At 38.1% G+C, this 16,713-nt stretch overlaps 1 protein-coding gene across 3 annotated transcripts in view; it reads left to right on the top strand.

Moving 5' to 3' along the window:
• Positions 1–14,704, top strand: part of TOPBP1 (DNA topoisomerase II binding protein 1) — a 78,739-nt gene extending 64,035 nt beyond the window's left edge. For all 3 annotated transcript variants that reach the window (XM_035727250.1, XM_035727249.1, XM_035727251.1), the window contains 5 exons: positions 1,492–1,655; positions 2,644–2,781; positions 4,706–4,795; positions 4,969–5,130; positions 13,980–14,704. In XM_035727250.1, coding sequence (XP_035583143.1) covers positions 1,492–1,655; positions 2,644–2,781; positions 4,706–4,795; positions 4,969–5,130; positions 13,980–14,123 — 698 coding nt within the window. In that variant the 3' untranslated portion in view covers positions 14,124–14,704. The remainder of the gene's footprint in view (positions 1–1,491; positions 1,656–2,643; positions 2,782–4,705; positions 4,796–4,968; positions 5,131–13,979) is intronic.
• The last annotated feature ends 2,009 nt before the right edge of the window (positions 14,705–16,713 follow it).

Here is a 16,713-nt window from a genome sequence, read left to right as displayed (position 1 = left end):
TCAGCTTCCACCCGCTGCTTCATCTCTATTTCCCTAGCGTGTGTGTTTTCCTTCTAAGCTTCTGCGTTGGGCTGCTGACCTTATTTCCACTCAAAAAATTTTCTTCTGCTTTTAGTCTGTAGGAGCCCCTTTTTGACTTCCATCTCCTTGATTACCCATTTTCAATGCTTGGAAATTGCAAAAGTAGTTGAGACTTAAGAAATATACTAACAGTAGTAAATGGCATCTATTTATATTCTGTTTTTATATCTTAATTATAACAAACCAAGTGCAGACAAACAGGAAAGTTTGCATAAGGATTTAGTATTGAAATAGCAAAGAATTTTTGTTAATTATATTAGATCTGATAATAGCATTAGGGCTGTATAAGAAAATTACCATGTATTTTAGAGATGCATACTGAATGGATAGGGGTAGAGTAACAGGATGTCTAGAACTTTTTTTTTTTAAGATTTTATTTATTTATTTGCCAGAGAGACAGTGAGAGAAGGAACACAAGCAGGGGGAGTGGGAGAGGGAGAGGGAGAAGCAGGCTTCCTGGAGAGCAGAGAGCCTGATTATGGGGCTCGATCCCAGGACCTTGAGATCATGACCTGAACCGAAGGCAGATGCCCAACAACCGAGCCACCCAGGCGCCCTGGAACTTACTTTAAAATAGTTAAGCCCAAAGGGGGTATACTGAAATAAGGATGGCAAAATTTTGATAATTTAAGAATCAGTATGTTGGATTTCATTTTACTATTTTTCTATTTTAAATTTTCATTAAAAATATGGGGGGGGGGGCACCTGGGTGGCTCAGTTGGTTAAGCGTCTGCCTTCGGCTCAGGTCATGATCCCGGGGTCCTGGGATCAAGTCCCACATCAGGCTCCCAGCTCAGCAGGGAGCCTGCTTCTCCCCCTGACCTTCTCCCCTCTCATGCTGTTTCTCTCTCTCTCTCAAATAAATAATTAAAATCTTTAAAAAAAAAATTATGGGGGGCATGCCTGGGTGGCTCAGTTGGTTGGGCATCTGCCTTCGGCTCAGATAATGATCCCAGGGGCCTGGGATCGAGTCCTGCATCGGGCTCCCTGCTCAGCAGGGAGTCTGCTTCTCCCTCTGCTGCCCCCCCCGCACTTGTGCTCTCTGTCTCTACCTACCTCTGACAAATAAAATATTTAATAAAAATAAAGTAAAAATATTATAGGGGTTAAGTGGCTGACTTTGGCCCAGGTCATGATCCCAGGGTCCTGCTTCTCCCTCTCCCTCTGCCTGCCGCTCCCCCTGCTTGTGCTCGCTGTCAAATCATCTTTAAAAAATACATATTTCTTATTTTATTTTATTATGTTAGTAAAAAAATATTTTAAAAAATGTATGTGAAGTAAAATAATAGTCAAGGTTTTTCAGTTTATTTGGTGCATTTTATTTATAAATAATTTCTATGCAGAGTTGACATGTCTTTCCTAGGAATAAGTTAGGAATTCCAATCACGTATCAGTTTTTCTCTACTTTAGGTGGATTAGTAATAGAGAAACAGTGCTTTGATCCCAATTGTACACACATTGTTGTGGGACATCCACTTCGAAACGAGAAGTATTTAGCTTCAGTGGCAGCTGGGAAATGGGTGCTTCATCGCTCCTACCTGGAAGCATGCCGGACTGCTGGACACTTCGTGCTGGTATGTATTCAAATTAATATGAAGAATCATTTTTTCGTTAAAAGTAATTGTCCTAATTGATTCTAGTATCTACACTAACCATTCATATAATTGAAATAACCAAATACGACCAATTAGATTATACCAATTTTACAAGGTCCAGATTAACAGAGCAAAAAAATTTAGAGATCACAGACCCAGATTCTCAGTTATATGAGTTTTATTTAATTTTAATCTGGGCTTTTTTTTTCCCCTCTTTGGAATAACATTAGAAAACTTCAGGATTACTTCATTGTAAACTTTTTATCCTTACTGCCAGCCCGTTAAATATTAAATTGTTTGGGGACGTGTGGGTGGCTCAGTCAGTGAAGCATCTGCCTTTGGTTCAGGTCATGATCGCAGGGTACTAGGATCAAGTCCCGCATTGGCTCCTTGTTCGGTGGGGAGCGTGCTTCTCCCTCAGCCCCTCCCCCCTGCTCATGCTCACACTCAGCTCGCTCTCCCTCTGACAAAATCTTTTAAAAAAAGAACATTTTTTTTTTTAATATTGTCTGAAATATTTTGGTCCCTAACTAACCATCACAGTAATATCTATCATGTAGTTTTTGAAGTTTTCAATCAAGATCCCTTAGGGATATGATTTCTTTGGACAGGTAATCAAGGTGTTAACACATACCTCCACTGAGAACATGTCCTTCTGTGAAGTTCATCTTAAAATGGATGAAGCCCAATAATCTATATATTACCAATTACTAAGGTGTAGTTACCTGTATTTCTTAGAAACGTATGCAGTATTTTTCTGATTTCTAATTAAAAGCCAGATACACTTGACCCTCCTATGAAGCCAAATTAATGTACATTTCTTTCCTCTATGTTCATAAACTGATGCTTATTTAGTGCTCTGTATTTATAACAACTGAATGTATAGCTTTTAACTCTTAAATGATCGTGGACTCCTTGAGGACATATTGTAGGACCAGATCCAAAGTTTATTCTACTAATTGTCTAGGAAGAAGACTATGAATGGGGAAGTAGTTCCATACTCGATGTTTTGACTGGAATCAATGTTCAGCAACGAAGACTAGCACTTGCAGCAATGAGATGGAGGAAAAAACTCCAGCAAAGACAAGAATCAGGCATCGTTGAGGTATTAACATATATATGGTGATATGAACGGCATTCAGTGTCATGACTATTACAGATTTTAATTTTAAGAGAATATGCTTGTTAACAAAATAATAATTCTACTTGTCTTTTATGCTTTGTTGATATACTTAGTTTGGGCATTCTAAATTGGGCTTAATGTTAATTCCTAATTTTAATTATGATTACAAGGAAGATATATATAATGTTGATGGCTCTATTAAAAATATATGTGTAAATGGGGTGCCTGGGTGGCTCAGGCAGTTAGGCATCCAATTCTTGATTTTAACTCAGGTCATGATCTTAGGGTGATGAGATCAAGCCCTGCATCGGACTCCTCGCTCAGCCTGGAGTTTGCTGGAGATTCTCTCCCTCTTCCTCTGCCTCTCCCCACTGTGCATGTGCACACTAGCGCACATACTGTCTCTCAAATACATAAATCTTTTATTATTATTATTTTTTTAAGATTTTGTTTATTTGACAGAGAGAGACACAGCCAGAGAGGGAACACAAGCAGGGGGAGTGGGAGGGAGAAGCAGACTCCCCGCTGAGCAGGGAGCCCAATGCGGGGCTCGATCCCAGGACACTGAGATCATGACCTGAGCCGAAGGCAGATGCCTAACGACTGAGCCACCCAGGCACTCCCATAAATCTTTTTTTTTAAAAAGTAAAAAGACATAAAAATAATTTAAATATATGTGTAAAATGTGACCCATACTGTATTTCTTCCAAAGACTCTTCAGCATCTACCTTCAAGGGTTCTTAACATGGGATCCACAGACTCTCCCAAAGGAGTTGTAGATCACATTCAGGAAGGCTGTTTATACACTTTGGATGGGGCAGGGAATACATCCTTATTTTTACTAACCTCCAATTGAAAACATTTCCTTTTATTATAGAAGTCTAGGTAAAAATCACAGCACTATTAATAGTACTTGTGATTTTACCCCAACAGAAATAAGATATCTTTGCTTTGCATTATAATTCCAAGTATCTTGAGATACTGCTTATGTTCAATTTTTTTTCATTGAAATATAGTTGATGCACAGTGTTACATTAGTTTCAGGTATGTAACAGATTTGACAACAATTCATTATGCTCACCACAAGTGTAGCTACCATCTGTCTTTATACTTCAAAATTATAATAATCTATCCAGCCACCACTATTTATTTAATTCATTAATATAGAAGCACATCTGTCACAAATTTGTAAATATTTTATTTTTAATAAAATGGGTTTTTTTTTGTAATCCTTTACACTTTATGTTAAAACCAGTATTTTAAAACATTATTAATATAGCACAGAAATTACATTTCAATAAAGCTGTTTCTTTAAAAGAATTATTTAGAGAAGAGATCCATAGGTTTCACTGGACTGTCAAAGGGGTCCATGGCTCACATAAAGGTTAGAAACCCAAGTTTTAAATAATCTTGGGCGATGTATTCTGAGTTCTCTCCTGTGTCCAAGCCCTTGTTAGCCTTAATTCCCTTCTTTTAGAGTAATTCCACTGGCTTTTGTTGTTATTCCCTAGTGAAATGTTTTATATTTCTAATTCACAAACATTTTCAAGAGAAATATAATGAGGGCTTCATCTAATTTGAGAAGTTGTGCATTAAGTTCTACCCTGGATTAATTATAAGAAAAAATACAAGAAAAGGCTAAACAAAAGTCAAGTTGCTTTGTTTTCATGTTATTCATTAAAACATTTTCCTTCATTCTTCAAGTATTTATTGATGACCTACTGTGTGCCAAACACCAGGGTTGTGTGTTTTCAGAATATTCTGACCAGAGACAATTACCACTGTGGCACTTGGTAAAGGTTATAAGATTATTTGTTGACATAAAACTAAATTTACAGATAAAATAATGTATTATTTGCATTTATTTCCCAAATAATTTCAACACTGATTATATTTTCATTTGTAGGGGGCATTTAGTGGGTGGAAAGTTATCTTATATGTTGACCAATCCCGAGAAGCAGGATTCAAACGCCTTCTTCAGTCAGGAGGAGCAAAGGTTTGTATTCAGTCAATTTACAGAATTTTTTACACAAATTATTTTTCAAACAAGGTTGCTATGATCAGTTCTTAATTTTCGGTACTTTGTGAGATGACAATCCTTAAGTACAGATGATACAGTTGAACTACTCTGGGAAACTGATAGCTTCTTATTTCTTATTTTTTCTTTAGGTACTACCTGGTCATTCTGTACCTTTATTTAAAGAAGCCACACATCTCTTTTCTGACTTCAATAAACTGAAACCAGATGACTCAGGGGTTAATATAGCAGAAGCTGCCACCCAAAATGTGTACTGCTTGAAAACAGAGTACATTGCTGATTATCTGATGCAGGTTTGTAAGATTTTGTCCTTGATCTCCTCATCACCAGAGATAGGCTTATATATATAGGGATGTGACCACACAGCAAAACCCTTGGCTTGTTTATTAATAGCATGTTTGGCTCCAGTTCGCTTTCATTTCATTCAGTTTCATTCTACTTTTTATAATAATGAGTACATATGTGAACATTTAGCTTGGAGTTAAATGAAGCAGGTGTAAAAATCTAAGTACCTCTGGGCGCCTGGGTGGCTCAGATGGTTAAGTGACTGCCTTCGGCTCAGGTCATGATCCTGGAGTCCCGGGATCGAGTCCCACATCGGGCTCCCTGCTCAGCAGGGAGTCTGCTTCTCCCTCTGACCCTCCCCCGCCTCATGCTCTCTCTCTCTCTATCTCCTTCTCTCTCTCAAATAAATAAAATCTTAAAAAAAAAATTAAAAAAATCTAAGTACCTCTAAAAGTTTTAAAAGTGCCCTCTATAATGTTGGAATATTGCTGTTCACAAATAGCCTAAGTTTTGATTTGAATGAGCAAAGAAAAATCTTTCTGATGCCAGAACACCTAAAATGCCATCAGGAATCAGCAAGGTAGGATACATGATAATAAATGTCTCACTCCAAAGGATTTCAAACATAATGGTATAGAAATAAGGGGAAGCCAAAACTTAGCCTGCTGTGTAATTTTTACTGTTTGTGTTTGGGAGTTGCTCAGATATATAGAAAGAATGGCTAAAACATAAACAATAAAACCTTTGTCATAAAGCAGTGGGATGTACTGATTGGAATTGGTAAGCCAATACTAACTCCTAGAAACACCTAAATCACTTTTTTTAAAAACTCAAGTTTTTTTGTTCCCTGCTTTTCTCAGGGTTGTATTGTGTGTCAGACACTAGATTTCTGGAGGAATGCAGTGGGGGGAGTGGGCTGCTCTGTATTTCTACATCTGAGCTCCTTATTTCCTACCTAGCTCTCAGAAGTAGATAAAACAGAATACTCTGTGGGGGTAAAGCAGTAGACTAGGGAAGGGAGAGTAGTGACTTCATGTTCAAGTTCATGGTCAAGATAAGCCAAGCACAAGTAAGGCTCTTGAGATAGGCCCACCCCAGTGTTCTGACCTCAGGTTAAATGCTGGGGGGGACGGGGGGGGGCATTAATTAAAAAGCTGGGTGCAGTGGCTGCAGGGATCTTGGTGATGAAAGCCTTCAACATGTCCTTAGCCATACTGCTCCAATCTGGATGGTCACCCGTCTACTTCTACAAACTGGTGTCATCCCAGGATCTCCATTCATCATCCTTTCTCTTCTCTGTTGGATCTCCTGTTTCTCTATCCCATGTCATCCTGATCTGCTCTCATCTGGTTGAAGGTGTTCTTATAGTAACTTCTTGAGAAAGCACGTGGGAGATAAACTGAGATTTTCTTTGTGTGAAAATTCTTTTTTTTCTGTGATTGCATTTCTTTTATCGTTTAGATGGGCATCAAATTCTAGGTTGGAACCTATTTTCTCCCTAGACTTTTGATTGCTTATCTCCTTGCTTCTAGTGTTGCTGTTGAGTAGTTAAAGCCATTTTGATTCATAATCTGTTATATGTAACTAATCTAGTAGGAAGCTCTTTTTGTCCCTAGTTTTCTGAAATTTCAAATGATAGGCTATCATGAGGGTCTCTTTTTATTATACTGCACATGGTAGGCCTCTTCTGGTTTGGTAACTTGTGTCTTTCAGTTCTGGGAAATCTTGAATTATTTCAATGATGATTTTTTTTCCCGTCCACTTTCTGTTCTCTCTAGTACTTCTGCTACTTGTATATTGGATCTTCTTATTTCACCATTTTTATAATCTTCACTTTTTGAGAGGTTCCCTCAGTTCAGTCTTCTCCTTTTATCAGCTCTTCATTTTGCTATCATGTTTTTAATAATCAGGACCTTTTTAAAAGTTTTTTGAATTTACATTTTAATTTTTTAATATCTTTTTTGCTTCATAGATGTAATACCTTCTACTGGATCTCAGAGGATTTATTGATTTTTTTTTAACTTATTTCGGTATATTCTCTATCCACTAAACTGCATTTTCCTCTTTGTTTGGGTCTTTGTCTAAGCTGATTGGAAGTACTGAGCACACAGTTGGGTCTTGGCAGTTTTGATCCGGATGCAATAGTCTTTGTGGTCTAATTGTTGGGGACTGTCGTCTGGGTTCATACTTGCATATACTTCTTGAATTGTTTCAATTGATCCAAAGAGGAATCATCCAGTCTGCCTGAAGGAGAATCTGGCCACCTTTTTTTTTTTTGAGATACAATGACATATGACATTAATTTCAGATGTTCAGCATAAGAGTTGTATGTATTCATGACTATATATGCAAAATTATCACCATACATAATGAGATTTTCTTTCTTATGATAAGAACTCCCAAGATTGAGTCTCTTACCAACTTTCAAATATACCATACAATATTAACAACTACAGTCACCATGTTGTATATTAAATCCTCAGGGCTTATTTTATAACTGTAAGTTTGTACCTCTTGTTCACCCTTACCCATTTCCCCCAGCCCTCACACCCTGCATCTAGCAACCCCCAGTCAGTTCTTTGTATCTATCTCATTTGGGTTTTGTTTTTTTTATTTTTAAGATTTTATTTATTTATTTGACAGAGAGCACACGAGCAGGGGGAGTGCAAGAGAGAGAAGCAGGCTCCTTACTGAGCAGGGAGCCCGATGCGGCAGTCAATCCCAGGATCCTGGGATCATGACCTGAGCCGAAGGCAGATGCTTAACTGACTGAGCCACCCAGGCACCCGTTTTTTATATTAGGTTCCACTTGTAAGTGAAATCATCTAGTATTTGTCTTTTTCTGACTTATTTCACTTTGCATCATGCCATCAAGGTCCATCCATGTTGCTGCAGTTGGTAGGGTTTCCTTGGCTGAAATATTTTTTTATGGCTGATTAATCCATTGTGTGTGTGTGTGTGAATTTTCTTTATCCATCTGTCAGTGGACACTCAGGTTTTCATATCTTAGCTATTGTAAATAATGCTGCAGTGAACATAGGAGAGCAGCTATCTTTTTGAATTAATGTTTTTATTTCTTTTGGATAAATACATAGAGGTTGGAACTGTTGAATCATAAGGTAGTTCCTTTTTTTAAGATTGTATTTAACATAGTGTTATTAGTTTCAGGTGTGCAATATAATGATTCAACAATTGCTCAGTGCTCATCGAACTAAGTGTACTCTTAAGGTAGTTATATTTTTAATTTTTTGAGGAAAAAAAATAATGGCTGCATCAGTTTACATTCCCACTAGAAGTACACAAGAGTTCTCGTTTCTCCATATCCTCATCAACACTTGTCTTTTTGATAACAGCTATTCTAACAGTGTTAGGTAATATCTTGTTATGATTTTGATTTGCATTTCTTTGATGATTAGTGACGTTGAGCACCTTTTCGTATACCTGTTGACCATCTGTGTCTTTGGGAAAATGTCTATTCAGATCTCTGCCCATTTTTTAATCACATGGTTTGGGATATTAACCCCTATCAGATAGATGATTTGCAAATATTTTCTCCCTTTCTTAGGTTGCCTTTCCTTTTGCTGATGGTGTCCTTTACTATGCATGAGCTTTTTAATTTGATGTCTCCCCACATGTTAATTTTTGCTTGTGTTTCTTTTCATTTTGGTGTGAAATCCAAAAAATTTTTACCAAGACCAATGTCAGAGAGCTCATGACGTATATTTTCTTTTAGTTTTATAGTTTCATGTCTTTCATCCGAATCTTTAATCCATTTTGAGTTTATTTTCGTGTATGGTATAAGATAGTGGTCCTGTTTCAGTCTTTTGCATGTAGCTGTCTAGTTTTTCCAACACCATTTATTGAAGAAACTGTCCTTTTCCTTTTGTATGTTCTTGGCTCCTTTGTAATTGATCGAGTATGCCTGGGTTTATTTCAGGGTTTCTGTCTGTTCTCTTGATCTGTGTGTCTGTGTATGTGGTAGTACCATACTGTTTGGTTACCATAGTTTTGTAATACAGTTTAAAATCAGGGAGCATGATGCCTCCAGCTTTGTTCTCCTTTCTCAAGATTGCTTTGGCTAGGGGCGCCTGAGTGGCTCAGTCATTAAGCGTCTGCCTTCAGCTCAGGTCATGATCCCAGGGTCCTGGGATCGAGCCCCACATCAGGCTCCCTGCTCCACGGGAAGCCTGCTTCTCCCTTTCCTGCTCCCTCTGCTTGTGTTCCCTCTCTCGCTGTGTCTCTCTGTCAAAAAAAAAAAAAAAAAAAAAAGATTGCTTTGGCTATTTCGAGTCTTTGTGATTCCATACAAACTTTAGGATTGTTAGTTCTATTTCTAGAAAAAATGCCATTGAAATTTTGATAGGGATTGCATTGAATCTGTGGATTGCTTTGGGTAGTGTGGACATTTTAATAGTGTTAATTTTTCCAGTCCATGAGCATGGAATATCTTTCCATTTATTTGTGTCATCTTCTATTTCATCAGTGTTGCCTAGTTTTCTTTTTTTTAAGATTTTATTTATTTGACAGAGAGAGAAATAGCAAGAACAGGAACACAAGCAGGGGGAGTGGGAGAGGGAGAAGCAGGCTTCCCGCCGAGCAGGCAGCCCAATGCAAGGCTCAATCCCAGGACCTGAGCCGAAGGTAGACGCTTAAGACTGAGCCACCGAGGCGCCCCAATGTTGTTTAGTTTTCAATGTACAAGTCTTTTATCTCCTTGATTAAATTTGTCCCTATTTTATTCTTGATGCAATTGTAAATGGAATTTTCCTTTATATTTGAAATGGCTTTCTTTTAAAAAGGGTATCGTTGGGTTTTTTTTATTCTTTAGAATGTTTAGTCCATCGTGTAATTATTGATATGATTGGATTTAGGGGTTTTTTTTTTTTTTCGCAGTTTTCAATTTGTCTTTGTTCCTGTGTTCTTTCTTTCTTGCCTTTTTTGTTGGAGGCAGGGTGTGTTTTGCTCTATGGATTATAATATACTTAACTTTTTATAGTCTAGCTAAAATGATATTGTGCCACTTCACATGGAATGTAGAAATCTTACACTCATATAGGTTCCTTTACTTCCCCTATCCTTTAAACCAGGGGCCAATAAACTGTAGCCCACAGGCCAAACCCTCTCCACTGCCTGTGTTACAAAGTTTTACTGGAACACAGCTCCATTCACTCATTTACATGTTCTCTCTTCTGCTTTTGCAGTGCAACACTGGGCTGAGTAATTGCAACAGAGACCATCTCTCCCACACAGCCTGAAATATTTAGTGTCCGGTCCTTCAACGTAAAGCAGGGGCCAGCAAACTTTCTGTAGACTTGTATATTTTCCATTGTCTCTTACAGCTCCACAGAACAGTGTTCTGCCATAAAGCAAAACTTGCTTAAACAGTCCTATGTATTTTGAGGAAATTAAAAGGAAAAATACAGTCTTATATTTATCCTATCTGGTATCAGTTTTTCCTTCAGCCCAAAACTTTGATTTGTAGTATAAGTCTGATGGGACCAATTCTAGTTTTCTTTTATTTGAGAGTGTCTATTTTACCATTATGCCTGAAGGATCTTTTTGTAGGGCATAGGATTTAGGGTTGATAGTGTTTTTTACTAAAGACTCCACTTTCTGCTGGCCTCCATTATTTCTGAGAAGTCAGTGGTAATTTGATTTCTTCTCCTGTATGCAGTGCAGTGTCTCATTTTTTATTCTGGCTGTTTCATCTTTGATTTTCACCATTTATGATACTTCCAGGTGTAGTTTCTTTATATTAATCCTGCTTTTTCTGCAGAGCTTCTTCAATCTGTAAATTTCTCTCTTTCACCAAACTTGAGAAATTTGACAATTACTTCTCCATTCTTTCCTGTCTATATGGGAATTTAATCACTCGTACCTTTTGATATTGTCCCACAGGTCCCTCCCTCAGGTCCTTCAGGCCATATTTACTTTCTGTGTTTTCTGATTGACTAATTCCTATTTATTACTTCACTGATTTTTTTCCTGTTATTTTCATTCTAAAGGCTCTTACAGGAGATTTTCTTATTTAGATATTAAATTTTTTTATATCTAGAATCAGTTCTTTTTTATAGTTTCTATTTTTCTACTTTTTCATTTCACTCATTTCAAGGATAAGAGCTGCTTTGGTATCATTGTCTACTATTTCCAACATCTGGGTCATGAGCAAGACTGCTTTTATTTTGAGGTAATCGGTAGCTTTACATGCAATTGTAAGAAATAATAGTTTCCCCCAGGGGATGATATCTTGCAACAATATAGTACAGTATTACAGCCAGGATATTGACCTGATGCAATCCAAACTTATTCCGATTTCCCCACTTTTTTTTTTTTTAAGATTTTATTTATTTGAGAGAGAGAGAATGAGAGAGAGCACGAGAGGGAAGAGGGTCAGAGGGAGAAGCAGACTCCCCGCTGAGCAGGAAGCCCGACGTGGGACTCGATCCCAGGACTCTAGGATCATGACCTGAGCCGAAGGCAGTCGCCTAACCAACTGAGCCACCCAGGCGCCCCCAATTTCCCCACTTCTGCTTCATGTGTCTGCCACCACAGTCAAGATACAGAACAATCTATCACTACAGCAATCATTCATTTTGCCTTTTTTTTTTAACTACACCCACCTCCTTCCCTTCATTCTCTTCTCCCAGCGGTCTCTTACACCTGTCAACCACTAATCTGTTGTCAGTGTCTTTAAATCTTAAATGGAATCAATATAGTGTGTAATCTTTTCGGATTGGCTTTTTTTTTTTTTTTAAAGATTTCATCTATTTATTTGACAGAGAGAGAGCAGGAACACAAGCAGGGGGAGTGGGAGAGAGAGAAGCAGGCCTCCCGCTGAGCAGGGAGCCTGATGTGGGACTCGATCCCGGGACTCCAGGATCATGACCTGAGCCAGAGGCAGATGCTTAACGACTGAGCCACCCAGGCGCCCCGGCTTTTTTTTTTTAGCAAGATTCCCTTTGGAATCATTCAGGTGTTGCTTGTATCAGTGATTTTATTACTTTTTATTGAACAGTTGAGATCTACAGCTTAACCATTAGCCTATTGAAGGACATCTGGGTTGTTTCTACTTTGGGGCTATTATGACTAAAGCTGCTATGAACATTTTTTGCACATATTTTATGTGGAAATAAGATTTCATTGCATTGGGATAAATTCCTAAGTGTGTTTCCAGAGTGGTCATATTTTACATTCCTACCACTGTTATAAGTGATCGTTTTTCTGTATCCTTATTGGCATTTGTCACTTTTTTTAAGCCATTTCAGTTGGTATGTAGTAATCTCTCATTGTGGTTTTAATTTGCAGTTCCATAATGGCTAGTCAAGAGTGAATGCCTTTGGTGTGCTTCATAAATGTCATGAGGTGTGAGGTTTTCACAGAAGGTGTGAAGTTTAGGTCACTCAGAATGTCCGATTGCTCCACCATAAAAGAACTGTCCTCCACTTAGTTGCTTTTACACCTTTGTCAAAATTCAGTTTGGCATATGTTGGGGGTCTATTGATCTAGGTCTTTCCCTCTGCAATAGCATCTTTCTTCTTATATCTGATATTAGGTAGCGATTCCTCTTTACTCTTCTTTTTCAAGATCCTTTTAGCTTTTCTAGGGCCTATACCTTTTAAGTTTTTAAATAAGCTTATTTATATGCTTATGAAAACATCTTGCTACGATTTTGATAGGAATCACATTAAACCTACAGATCAATTTAAGTGAATTGACATCTTCACTATGTTCAGTCTTTCAGTCCATGAATACAGCATATTTAAGTCGTCTTTGTCTTTCATGAACATTTTGTAATTTTCAATACATATAAGTTTTAGATCTTTATTGGGTTTTTGGATTCTGATTGTTTTTTCTTGAGAATGGGTCATGTTCTTCAGATGTGGAGTAATTTGCATGCGTCTAAGTTGTAAAAACTAGATTCTGTTACGTTCCTTAGGGAATGCCATTCTGTTTGCTTAACAGGCACCTTTTGCAGTGAGTGCGGGATCAAAGCTTTAGCCTTACTTGAGCCGCCTCTGCACATCCATGGTGAGAGGGCAAAGATTTGGGCAGATTTCATACCCGAGTTTGAGGCTTCCCCTGCTCCCTCCTGGGATTTCCCACCTCATTTTCCAGTGGCTGTGGTTTCAGGCCATTACTACATGTTTTTGTTGTAAGGAGAAGTCTGTATTATGAGGGCCAAGTCACAACAGAAAACAAAAATGAAGAGAAATTCACTCCCTACCCAGTGTCATCCCCTTTGGTATTTGCCTGATCTCATTTCCTCTCCAGTGTCTTGGGGTGGTTGCTTTTAATATATTTGGGTCGGAAGTTGTCATCCAGGGAAGAGTTGAATCAAAAGGCACTTACTCAGTATTTTATGGTGATTCATTTTCATGTTTTCCAGTCTGCCATCTTGCTAGAAAATTTTTATCACACTTTTAATGAGGGAAAGGTCGTTTTGGGTTGGAATGTGGTTGTGAGGAAGAGAATTTTAAGGGTTTTAGAGGCAATGTATGAATTTTGGCTTTAACTCCTGCTAGTTATATGTTATTTAACCTTTTTTTTATCTTATCTGTAAAATAAAAAAACACCTACCTCACATGTTTAAATATTTTAAAAAATCGACACTAAGTATAAGGTGTCACTTCTTAACCATACCTTTTTACAAATGAAACCATTATCAAGATCTGAGCTGGCCCCATTCCACCTGAGCTATAAATTTATTTTTCTGATAAAAGGTGAGATTTTGTCACACAGGTTCTGTTCCCTAAATGTGATAAGTGCTAAGTAGCATACCTTAAAAGACAAATTTCAAGTTTTTTCTGGTTAAAAAGCACAGTCAAGGAAAAATGAACAATGTTTTTCCCTTTTATAGGAATCCCCTCCTCAAGTAGAAAATTACTGTCTGCCAGAAGCGATTTCATTTCTTCCGAATAATAAGGAACCTGGGCCTGGATTATCACAGAAGAGGAAAGCTCCTACAGAGAAAAATAAAATCAAACGACCTAGAGTAAACTAATCATGTTTACTCTTTAGTCACCAAACATTAGTATTTTAATTATAAAGCCTGAATGTTACTGTCTTGGATTTGCATAGTAATTTAAAGACAAGCGGCTGTAGAAGAATTCAGCTTCAGAGTATAATGATGACCTTGCTTGTAGTTAGTTTTTAACACCTGAAATTTTAATCACTGAAATATTAACTTTTACCTGAAATAACAAAACAAATCCTCAGCCATCTTGTCATTAAACCACATTGAAGTGTGTATGGGGCTGTTTATTTAATATCTGAGGCTGTAGCTTAGTGGAAGTTTTAGTAAGGTGATGGATTTTACTTTAAAATGCCAGCTTTAATTCGTAACAATAAGGAAGTTGTCAATTGGGATTTTTTTCATGTTTTCCCTGATTCTTCTCACCCCTTTCCCTCTTTTTAACAGGAGCCTGAGTACAAGGTTTGAGGAACTGAGGCTTTAAACTTAAATATGTGAGTGTATATATGTATATGCATGTTTGTACAGATCTCCATGATGTTTGCCAAGTTTGGGTGCCAAAACTTGGAAAATAATAAATAAAAGTGACTCAAATTAGTTAAGTTTTTAAATGCAAAGCATTTTGGTGTCCATTCTCTTTTTGAAGCAATAAATGATTTGTAAAATATAGCTTAAAAAAAATTGCTGGGGCACCGGAGTTGTGCAGGTGGTTGAACATCCGACTCTTGGTTTCAGCTCAGGTGGCTCAGGTCATGGGATCAAGTCCCAGGTCGGGCTCCGGGCTGAGCTCGGAGTCTGCCTGGATTCCCTGTCCCTCTCCCTCAGCCCCCTCCCTCCCTAAAATAACTTTTTAAACTCAAAAATCGCTAGTTATATTTCTGATGTTTGTTACTTATGTAGGCTATTATATTACTGGGTTAAAACCCTTTTATTGGAACTACAAAATTGCATTAGCCTGTATTAATCTAAACCTAAACACCAAATGCTACATGTGTTACCACAGTCCTCTAAATGTAAAGCTACCTCATTTTGCTGAAAGGAAGAACCAGAATCAGAACTATGATTTTGATGTAAATGGCCCCATTTCATAATGACTCTTGAAAGGCAAACTCAAATGGTGAAGGGTGGAAGTTCTTATCCTAGACACAAAACCCCTCAAGTTTTTATCAGGTCTTCCTCTGAATGGAGGGAAATAGAGGGGGTTATCCCGGCCCTTCAGTTTTTGGCTTTGAACTAAATTCACAGCTCAGGACAAAAATTCCTACACAGCCAAATAGATAGCATTGTCGTGTAACCATGCCCCTCCCCAAACAGAAACCCCCGACCTGGTTTTATGGGGGCCATTTTGTGTGAGTAGAGTCTTTTCACTCTTTTCACTGGCAGCTTGTGGCAAGTTTCCCCAAATTTCATCCCTTAGATTCTTTGCAATAGTCACTACTGTTCAAAACAACTTCACGAGTGCTCTGTTAAAGTAAATGTTAGATCCTCTTTGTCCCTAGCCCAGATAAAATTACATAATGTACCATTTTCTTTTCTGCCAAGATTATGAACTGTTTTTCCAGTCAGTTCTTAAACATAGTTTATAAATTTAAGAGTCCAGATTTCACCTGCTCCTCCTGATTCTCCAGACTCTGTCAGCCATTTCCGCTTTGGCTTCCACTCTCAGACTCTAGATGCCCTAATGCCAGCAAGGCCTTACATGCAAGTAGTTCTAAGCACAGGAAGTTCTCTCATTTAGGAAGGCACAAAAGCTTTCCTTGATTACTCTTAGTTTCTCCTCAGAATTGCTCTAGTATTTTAATGTGGCACTTAAATTAGAATCTTATATTCCATGGATTTTGTTGTGCGTCTGATGGCCAGCATTCATCAATGCAACAAATACTCCTTTAGCATAGAAGTAGTACACAGGATTCAGGAGCAAACCACCTTTAGAAAGCATGCTTCCTCACAGAGATTAAAGAGGCAGGATCTGTATTACAGACTGAATTGTGTTGCACACACATACAAATTCAGAGGTTGAAGCCTAACCTCCAAAGTGACAACCTGGAGATAGGGCTTTTAAGGAGGTAATTAGGTTAAGCAATATCATATGGCCAGGGGCCCTAATTCTGGCAGCTCAATCAGGGCTAATAAATATTACAGTGTAAAGATTCTTAACCTGGGGGCCATCATGGCTGGAATTGGCATAGGCACAATTTGGTATATGTGCATTTTTAGGGCAGAGCTCAGTTTTACAACTCAGATCTGTGACTTCCCACCCCAAAAAGACAAACCACTGGCATAATCCAAACCTACTATTTCACAGGTACACATTTCACCCAGCGGTGCTTTAATACACATTGCTTTGTATCAGGAGTTGGCAAACTTCTCTGTAGAAGTCCAGATAGTAAACATTTTAAGTTTTGTGGGCTGGGTCTTTGTGGCATTCTATCCCAACCATTCTTAGCTTAAAACCATACAAAAATAGGCAATGGGCCATAGTGTGCTGATTCCCACTCTAGTCCTAAAAATACTTTTTAATCTAGATCTATCAACAAAGCAAGCCACCCAGCTCCGTTTTTCCACACCTCAGCATAAACCTCACCTCTGGTGCAGCAACCCACAATCGGGAGGGAACTCA

This window comes from Zalophus californianus, chromosome 1, assembly GCF_009762305.2.
Source record: "Zalophus californianus isolate mZalCal1 chromosome 1, mZalCal1.pri.v2, whole genome shotgun sequence".
In the NCBI taxonomy this organism is placed as follows: domain Eukaryota; kingdom Metazoa; phylum Chordata; class Mammalia; order Carnivora; family Otariidae; genus Zalophus; species Zalophus californianus.
Note: the sequence above shows the minus strand (reverse complement) of the source record. Positions and strands in the feature narration are given on the sequence as shown.